The sequence below is a fragment of the Oreochromis aureus genome, linkage group 22, assembly GCF_013358895.1.
Source record: "Oreochromis aureus strain Israel breed Guangdong linkage group 22, ZZ_aureus, whole genome shotgun sequence".
NCBI classification, from domain to species: Eukaryota; Metazoa; Chordata; class Actinopteri; order Cichliformes; family Cichlidae; genus Oreochromis; species Oreochromis aureus.
This window is the reverse complement of record NC_052962.1, coordinates 4,692,173-4,702,429: the sequence shown is the minus strand read 5'-3', so window position 1 is coordinate 4,702,429 and position 10,257 is coordinate 4,692,173. Positions and strand designations below refer to the sequence as shown.

The following is a 10,257-nucleotide window of genomic DNA, read 5'->3' as shown; positions in this document are numbered from 1 at the left end:
ACAAAGTTTGTGTTTTTTCCATTGTTTAAGCACTGCTTCCAGCCAAGAGTGAGACCATATATGCCCTATAGCTACAGAAAAGGCTAACATTGTTATCTTGTTACAAAAAAAACAGCTGAACATGAGAGGTTTTTGGACCAATTTTGTGTTCTCCATTCTTTAAGCACCGGTTTGAGCACCGTTTAAGCACCGGCACCATTTCAAAAGTACTGGTTTGGCACCGGTATCGGATAAAACCTAAACGATACCCATCCCTAAAGCTGACTGTAACAAACAAAGGAGTGAAGATATTGCAGAGGGACACCGGCCTTGCACGTCTTCCCTTCTAGAAGATGCATGCTTAAATGAAGATGAATAAAGGTTTTGTGAAATAACTACTGAGTTCCGGTGCCGTCTCTGGATGCCCGAGGAATAAAAAGAACCGGCGTGAAACTGATTTCGTAACACATGTTACCATGTATTTTTAATTAAAGTAATTTAGCTCAGAAGGGTTTAACATATTGTCTAAAGTTTTGTAGGGTTCAAAATGCACCGACTATATTTTTCAAAAGTGTTGGAATTAAAATGCTATTTAATTCTAGAATGGCTTTTTTCAATCAAAAATACAAACCATATCAAGTTTTTCTGAGAGATTACATTACCATAAGTAACATATAAACTTTCTAATATCAGCTTTTAGACATTAACAGCTATGTCTGAAACATTAGCAGACACCCCATCCTGGAATCAGGCTTTAAACCAGGTTCCGTACCTGAGGGGTCTGAAACTACATTTATTGTGTCAGCAACACAGTTCTGTAACTTTACATGGTCCGCCACTTTGTGGCCTAGTTCCTGTAGTTCTTCCACTTTGGAATAATACTACTAACAGTTGATTGTGGAATATCTTACAAACTGACTTGTGGCATTCATTACAGGACCACACTTGGAGCTCTTTAGAGTGACCCAGTAAAAATGAATTCTCTAAGTACTAAGATGTGTAACGGTATCAAATCCTGCAGACAGTGACAATTTAGAATGAAACGTGGGCCTCCATTTTAAAAGCAAGCTCCTTTTAAAAATCAAATTCACTTTAAATATATAGTATGTCATTTGCTAGAGGTTTCTCGATCACAGAAATCCATACTGTGTGCAATGTTTTTGTTCAGCCCACTAAATTAAAGCTGTATGCACTTCAACTGCATCTGAGTTGTTGTTGATTCAAATTCATTTAAAATTCATTGCAGTATTTTACAGAACCAAAATGAGAAGAAAAAAAAAAAGGTGTCTCTTTAAAATATTCATGGACCAAACTGTATTCCCCCATTTTCATTTCACTGACTGGAGGCATGACACTGGCAGGGTGATTACATGAAAATAAGTTGCACATTTAATTTTACTTCATTTGCAAGTATTATAAAGTATTCTTTTAGTGTGCATGCATTTGAAAGGTAACATATTATACATTTCAATAATGGTGTCATAGAGACAAATATCTCAGTATTTAGCAAGCATGATAAATTTGGGTTCATCTCAATGAAGTAACTGTTACACTTCTCCACTTCCACGACTGTTTCGCTGTACACAACAAGAGGACAGAACACTGTGCTCTGTGGTTACTACCGTGTGTTAATTAATTGTCCCATTGCACACACTAGCAATAATTTAGGCTTTCTTTAGCCGTTGTGGCTCATTTGTTTGCTCTGTTTAGTTTGACCTTGTAGCATGTTTGATATTTTTTATTTTTTTCGCTGGTTTGTAAAATGATAAACACAGCTCTTGCAAATATCATTTCTTTATAAGCTGACTTTTATTCAAATATTTCAGAGTACCACAGGCACTATAAATTCGCAGACATTTTTTTGCACTTGCCATAAAATGAAATAAATAGTTTCATAAATAAAAATCCACACAAATACAGTTGGACATTCAGTATAAAACACAATAAAATTAATAAATATATAAGCATTTCAATACTTCAATAAATAAATAAATAAATATAACAAATAAAATAAATATGACAAAGATATGTTGAATAAATAAATTCCCCAAAAAGTAAACCCTTTGTTATTCAATTCTGTCAGCCTGTAGTGACATGGTAGCACTCTTTGGTTGACTGCTGTAGTTACAATGGTTTGGTTTACTTACAAAAACGAAATGACTTGCTGATACAAATATTTCAAGTATGGCTGATGGTAAAAGTAAATTTTCCATCACCTCTTTAGTGCAATGTGAACCCTCTGCGGCTTCCTCACATTCAATAGTTGCCTTCCACAAGGGCAGCAGGTCATGGTGGAGAAATGGAGTCTGACGTCACCATTTCACCTACATTCATCAGACACCTCTCCTCACAAGGCAAAAACACCAAAGAAGTTCTTCCCTGGCTCATCCTCCAATTTCTCCAGCATTGCCTCCTCTGTCTTTGTTCTCAGTCTGTCCCCAGCATACAAGTTGAACACAGCCCCCATGTAAACTGCAGAGTACCAGTTCCCATCCTCATCTGAATCACTACTGGTTGTCTTTTGGCAGACTGTACGGATAGAGTGAAGAATGGTCACATATTTAGGTGCATATGAGTGAGACCAGCGTTGGACAGTGTGGCTCAGGTGGACCATGGGATGCGAAGACATATCGTCGGCATCGCTGCTGCAGTCAACCCGGAAAGATGCTTGGCTGTAAACAAAGTAGAGGCCATCTCGAGGAATCACAATTTCATTGTTATTGAGCTCTAGTCCTCCCTGAGAGTGGGACTGGTCCACATCCTTCTGCCATTCCACTGAGGTCTTTCTACTATAGTTGTGTACTCCTGTTGAATAGTACAGACAAATGGCGGACACAATGGTAAATTTGAGTCAAGGGTTCCTGAAGAGAAATTTCAAATGAATTCTGTTGTAGTAACATGAGCCTATTTCTGATTTATAATCCACATTCTTCAGTCTATCTAGAACTCATTTAAATCTCTGAAATATCCAAAGGAAACAGGCATAATGTGCCCTTAAAAAAATCAAGGAGAAGTTCTAAAACTTGCTGGAAAAACTGGTAAGCTTCCTGAACCAAGTACTTCCTCCAATTATGATCCACTAAATGTCCCATGAATCTCACAGAGATGTGTGATTTCATGATTACAATACTGGGAAAGGTGTAGTAAGATTCTCCACAGTCAGTCTAAAATATGCCTGGTAACTTTTTTTAGATTGCACTTTTTTTTCAACTTGGGTTTCATTCCTTACCTTGCAAATGAATGGCTGCTCTCACATTTGATATTTGCCTCAAAGTGTGATGGAGATCTGGGAACAAGAAAAGGATAGGAATTATACAGTGTTTTCACCTACTATTCTCTAACATTACTGAGCTAAAAAACGTCAATAGGTCCACTACTTCTGTAAGACTTAAGGGTACTCACCAAAATTGTCCTCATTTTGTCCAGGAGCCTGTTTCAAATAGAGCATGATACAGAAGGCTTGTTACAGAATGGTTGGTTTTAGGTGAAACAGTTCATTCACTGTGAGAGTCACTGGTGCTCTTGAGTAGTTTAGAGAGTATTTTAAAACCCACCTCAGCACGCCTGTTAACAACAAGGGCAGCAGCAGCAGTAGCAGCGAGGCAAAGTGTGAATGCCAGGAGGACCATGGTTAGCTTTGACCTGGGCTCTCTCTGTGTTCTCTGTGTTGCCTGTTTCTCTGTGTCTTTGTTGATCGTAGTATCCAGCACTACCATGCATTCACCTTCCATTGTTTTTAGTGGGTCCCTTCTATCAGATACAGTTCACTTCTTAGCAGCCTTTCCTCCTCTTCCTCTACTACCGATCTTGTTTGATGCCACTATCTGTGAGAGGCTGTTTTAAAAGACAGAGGTGGAAACTCCAATGATGTCACACATTTGAGCGAGTGGAGACTCAATGAGGAATAGAGACCCAGTGCCTGGGAGGATCTTACACACCACACCTCCTCTGCACATGGCATGTGTATGACTGAGTTATACCAACATCAAATAAAAAAACAGACACCTGTGTGGAATCCCCTTTTGCACCTCAGTGCACACCCACACAACTCAATAGATCATTTCAAACAGGCACATACACTCACCTGCTGTATACCTGCGTACACAGGCAAGACCACAGATCACTTAGTTCCACCATTCTAAATTTTTAAAAAGCATATGATAGCTATTGATGTGAAGTGTTCACATATGTTGTTGTGTTGTCTTCGTTTCTACGTGGGGCAGACACACTGAAAGCCAGTTCAAATGTGGGGCATTAAGTCATAGAAAAGTCTGCAACCTTCAGCTATTCGTCAGTCATGTTGACCACTATTGCCAAATGTTTTTCACGTTATTGTGTTTGATTTTCCACTGAAAATGAACTGCCAGTAATGTCATTGTCAACACTGTATTTATAGTACATGTGTCACTTCCCTTATAATTTTATAAAGGTTTTTAGAATCAAAATGAGCTGTTTCCGTAATAATACTTAGCATTATGTTGTTTGTGAAAAAATGTCCTTGTCCTTTTTATCTAGCTCATGCTTGAGATTTTTTTTTTGCGTAATATTCACAAAATCTGAAAAATGTTTTTTGGTGTGTCACATAGTAACGTAAAGACAGTACAGAGACAACACTGGAGTGATTAGTCTATGTGAAGCACTTGTGACAGCTTGAAAAAAGAACTGTATTTTAAGAGGAAGAGCAGGCCCAGGGAGAGGCATTTGTTTAAACATGGGTCACTTTGAGGGACAGGTGCCATTTTATCTTGCTCGTTGTTTAGTTATAGGTCTACTATATGTTTAGACAAATGGTTCTATTCGAATTGTGAAATTAGTGGTAACTGCATGTTTAAATGTCTTGAAGTAAGTCCCAAAAGGATGATTCTGTTCATCTGGACGTAGCGTTTTCAGTGGGAGAAATGTGGGAGAACCATTTCGTCACTCACAAAACATTGAGTGACGAAATGTTTCTCCCACTGAAAACGCTACATCCAGATGAACAGAATCAAAGTTTTGGGATGCATGTTTTAAATGTGATATACAAAGAAGATGTTGTTGTAATTACTAAAAGGCACTCTATGAAGTACATTCAATTTTAGGTGTGAATCTGAGTACGAATGTTTGTCTGTCTGTATCTCTGTGTGCCCTGAGATGGAATGACAAGCCATTCAGGGTGGACGCTACCTTCTTGCTCTCTAGCTGCTTGGATAGATCAATGATTAATGGAAATGATGGACTGATTAATGATAAGAAGTAATATAAAAGGTAGAATATATGTAATATATAATATTAGAAACCATCTGAAACTGTATCAGTCATAATCCTTTCCATGGCTTGTTTGTATGAAAAGATCATATGGTAACTATAATGAGTAAGAATGAGTGTAGGTGTTTCATGTCTATTAGCAGACAGGAGTATGTGTTGAAGATTTAGTCAGCACTCTAGTCAGATAACCAGAGTTCATTACTATTCTGAATTGATTGTCATAAATTCATCTGGGAAAACTCAAAAATAGGAACACGCTGCATCGCAATATGTCTTTTCATCATCACTGACAAACCATGCCCTGGAAAAAGGAACACCCTTCTACGTTTGCTGCAACAATGTGGGCGGCTGTGGTAGAGCGGGTTGTCTACCACTGGGAAGGTTGCGTGATCAATCCCTAGCTCTCCTAATCTACATAGGCAAGATCTTGAATCCCCATGTTGTCCTCAACTAGAGTGTGACTGAGTGTGTAAATGTTAGAAACAGCCAGAAAAAAAAGCTGTATGATGGTATATGTGACTGGGTGGAGAAAACTTTGAGTGCTCAACATAAGTGTAAAGGTGCTATATTTCAGCCAATTGTAAAAACAATAACAAGTGATTTATTTACATTAGATGCTGACTTTCAAAACTAACATATAATGACATTTCAACTTCACAATCACTTTAAACCATCTTCTGAAGAGAAAATGAAAATAGCACTTTATTTTGAAGTTGTCTTTGGTTTCATCGAGGTAACCAACGATAGTTGGTGGTGGAAATCCCAGATCTTGAACACCACACATGTTAAGGTGTAGCTCCTGGGCCTCAGGCTTATCTTTGGCCCATAGTTTAAAAACAGCTACCCAGAGGGTTTCACAGAACCAAAAGAACAAACCTTAAAAACCTTCTCTACAGAGATAATGTAGAAAAACATATGATATCCCTTTCACATGAGCTTACAAAATAACAGTTGTGTAAAATAGCAATGCCTATTAGGGAGGCTTTGTGACTGTATCACAGTCATCATGGAGAATGTGTGTCTTTATTCTTTAAGCTGCAAGTTTTTTACAGTCATCTTCACGCTAGAGTGAGCCTTTCATGCTCAAGCTATATTTTGGGTGGAGTAGCACCTTAAGGTGTTAAATGATGTCACCACTGGTGTTCAAGATAAGATGAGCTCTATTTTTCTATATCTAGCATATATGTATATATTTGTATTAGCTATGAAACAGCTATGGGAAACAGGAAAGAAGTGTGACCAGTAAGATAGACAGAGAGGTTGCAAACAGTTGAGTTTTGTCAGCTAAAATCAATATATTTGCATAAACAAAAAGTGAGTGTGGCCACAATGCCCACAGGAAGACTCATAGCGACAGCACGGCACATCAGATTCAGAAAGTTTACTTCTTACACTGATGGCCACAACATTAGCACTGCTGAATATGAATCAAATTTGCTCTCTATAGAAAGGACCTCAAAACACATCAAACACCAAAGGAGGAGGAGGAGAGGTCTGATAAATTTCTTTAATATTATGAAAATCACTTGCACATACTTGATTTGTTTGTCTGGGGAAGAGATGACAGAAAGACAGAGGAAAGCAAGCTCACAGAGCTTTGATTGGAAAGCGTGATGAGTATAAAGCATTCAGTCTGATCCATGGAGGCCCTAGCTTGGAACTTTCATGTCATATATGCTGCTAATGTCTTGGTGCTTGATATCACAGGCCTTAATGACCTACATATTATTAGATGGGTGGTCTTAATGTTGTGGCTAAAGCAAACATACCTAATGGAGTGAGTTTGCAACTGAAAAATGTTTGTTGTTAGTTATTAGTAATATGAATAATGACCCAAGACACATAAAAAAGTAATGAAATCTTCTTCAGGAAATTTAGTAAATCTAACGACCACACTATGCAATATAGTAAAATATCAACACTACCATTAGTGCTGAAGTTCTTCATTAGGTCACAGACTGAACAGCAATATTGGAGTTTTACTATCAGCATTTGATGCTACTGTGTAGTCACATCCTACTCACACTGTATTATGCTAGATAATTTGGCTTGGCATGTTTCCAAAATGGTGAATGTTAACTAATGAGATGCTAGCTGTTGTTAATTATTATTACAGACAATAAAAATTACTTTTACTGTGAGAAATATCTGAAAGGACAAAAAACTGGCTGAAGTACACATGAAACAGTTATGGAAGAAACACAGTAACACGCTGTCAGCTATTGCTCACTATGTGGACTACAAATGTGTTAAACTATCAAAGGTTAAGATAAATACATAGATCAAATCCAGAATACTCAAAACAGTTCATCATTTTAATTTAGTTTTATTGTCTTATAGCAGCAATGATATCCAACTTTATTACAAGAACTAAGATGTCTCCAAATCTGCTTTAACAGGAAGGCAAAGTACAACCCTTTACTGTAACTCCACAAAACTCTTTCAGTGCTACTTTAGTTTACAAAACTAGTCATGGAATAAAAGACCACGCACAAACCACAAACTGTTTGGAGACTGTTGTCTATTGTCACAGACACATACCAAGATAAAATCTAACACAATCAACTAAAACACTGAAAAGGAGAAGAGGAATCAAAGATGTCAAGATGCATTCAAATAAACAAAGATACTTTCTAACACATTTTTATGTTTCCATGTATCATTTTATATGTCATTCAGCGAAAATGACTAAACATGGTTTTCCATAGAGGGTGAACTTCAGTAGCAGGGGAGTATACGCAACAACAAGACAGAAATTTTATTTAAATTTTTTTCTTTCCTCAGAAACTGCCCCTCATGTGGTCTACAGCCCACTTACACACAGAGATTTGGTATTTTGTTCATCAAAAGGATGTGAAAAAAAAACTCCCCTCATGTTGCAGTACATCAGCCTGCTTGTCATGCTTTTTTCCCTTTCTAAAACTGCCACAAGAATCAAACTCCCTTTACCTAAAAAAAGACTTGATACATTCCCTGAGAAAAGAGGAATGCACAGTGCTTTCTGTAGAATGGCCCACTACTCAGCTTCCTCTTTACAAGACAGAATTCGAAAAGCTCTAGAAGATAAAGAGCTCACCAAAAATATGATGTGGAAATCTTCCCTCTAGAAAGGTTTTGATGAAAAATTTGTTTAAAAATTGCTATGTTATACTGCGACTATTACCCACAAATTGCAATTTATCTACAGAGGTTATTATTATTATTGTTGTTGTTGCAACATTTCGTTATTATTGTCACATTTTATCTGACTCTGTTGTCAGGGTCAGATAAAAAGGCCTGGCTCCATGTGTTCATGGAGTCGGGCTTGGATGGAAAATTTTCAAATTCCTGGTGACCTGCACCTATAGGGACTAAGTAGATGTTGGTTGGGTGGGCAGCATGCTAGCATCATGACTCAAACAAGGACAGAGACCTTGGCTTGCTGATCTCTGGCTGCAGAAACTTCAATCTGTATATGGAAAGGACCCTCTGTTGGGTTGAAAGAGCCAGATCTGATGCATAATGCAAAGCTATAACTACTTCTCACATTCTTGGGTCTTGGATTACAGAGTCTTGAGCACTTGTGTGAAGACAGGAAGCAAAGCAGAGATTAGCTAAAATAGAAATCGGAAGTTACTACACTTATTCAAATCACTTTGCTTAGTTCAAGAATTTTAACCAAACTAAACTGTAAATGGTTTGTACAATCATTTCCAAACTCTACTGGGTACCAGCAGATAGTGAAACTCTCAATTTTTGTTAATCCATGTGACCTTTATTCTACAGAATAAATGCCCCATTCAATTTTAGGGGAAACAACCATGAATCAGTCATATAACAACTGTAACCACTTGAAAGGAGAGAAAGGAAGGTTTCAGGCTGATGATGATGATAGGTTATCTAAGGACAGAAGAGGGAAAACCCCAGTGCTTTACCTTCTTGGTTTGATTCACTTGTAAACAGGGAAAATTCCAAAATAAATAAACTCTTCTTTCTCAGTATAGTTTTTTGCACCAAGACAAATTTTTAATTTAGTGGAGCCAGAAAATGGATACAAATGGATTTATCAAAATCCATTGTAATTGATTCACACAAACGCAATTTTCTACAGTAGTAATGTACAGTGCATGAAAGTCCATCCATCCCTCCCATCAATTTCATAACTTCTTATCTAATTCATGGTTGCAGGGTTGCGGGATCCTACTCCAGCTGTCACAGGGCGGGGTATATGGAAGCATGTGAATGAATATTACACACTGATGTGACACAATGTACATTAATGTGATGCTGTAACAGTCATCATGCTTTTAAGCTTCCCACTAGATGATTAACATCTGGTTAATGGCCCCTTTTTCTTTCAAATCATTAGATTTTTACTTAGGAAAGTATATGTATATACCAGCGTATCTATCTATCTATCTACAGTATCTATCTTTCTCTGAGAGAAAAAGGATATGTATACATATATATATATATACACACATATATATATACACACATATATATACACACACACACATATATATATATATATATATATATATATATATATATATATATATATATATATATATATATATATATATATATATATATATATATATATATATATGTATATATATATATATACATATATACACATATATATATATGTATATATATAGACATATATACACACATATATATATATATATATATATATATATATACAAACACACACACACACATATATATATATATATATATATATATATATATATATAAACACACACACACATATATATATATATATATATATATATATATATATATATATATATATATATATATATATATATATATATATATATATATATATATATATATATATATATATATATATGAACACCAGCACGCCCCTGCGGGGCGGTTTATCCTTCAAGCTCGGGTCCTCTACCAGAGGCCTGGGAGCTTGAGGGTCCTCTTGCAGTATCTTAGCTGTTCCCAGGACTGCGCTCTTCTGGACAGAGATCTCCGATGTTGTTCCCGGATCTGCTGGAGCCACTCGCCTAGCTT

General features: G+C 36.7%; 1 protein-coding gene across 1 annotated transcript; it reads right to left on the bottom strand.

Annotated features, from left to right (window-relative positions):
• Positions 1-1,566: 1,566 nt before the first annotated feature.
• On the bottom strand, positions 1,567-3,774 carry LOC116317015 (tumor necrosis factor-like). The gene is made up of 4 exons (XM_031735669.2): positions 3,534-3,774; positions 3,382-3,409; positions 3,209-3,265; positions 1,567-2,784 (listed from the first exon to the last, which is right to left on the bottom strand). Exons 1-4 carry the CDS (start codon positions 3,708-3,710, stop codon positions 2,327-2,329), a joined length of 720 nt encoding a protein of 239 aa, XP_031591529.1. The 5' UTR covers positions 3,711-3,774; the 3' UTR covers positions 1,567-2,326.
• Between the last annotated feature and the right edge of the window lie 6,483 nt (positions 3,775-10,257).

Coding starts and splice junctions, on each gene's coding strand:
- LOC116317015 (XM_031735669.2), bottom strand. CDS start 3,710: ATGGAAGGTGAATGCATGGTAGTGCTGGATACTACGATCAACAAAGAC. Junction 3,410..3,533: donor TTGTTAACAGGCGTGCTGAG/GTGGGTTTTAAA, acceptor TATTTGAAACAG/GCTCCTGGACAAAATGAGGA. Junction 2,785..3,208: donor AGCAGCCATTCATTTGCAAG/GTAAGGAATGAA, acceptor ACTATTCAACAG/GAGTACACAACTATAGTAGA.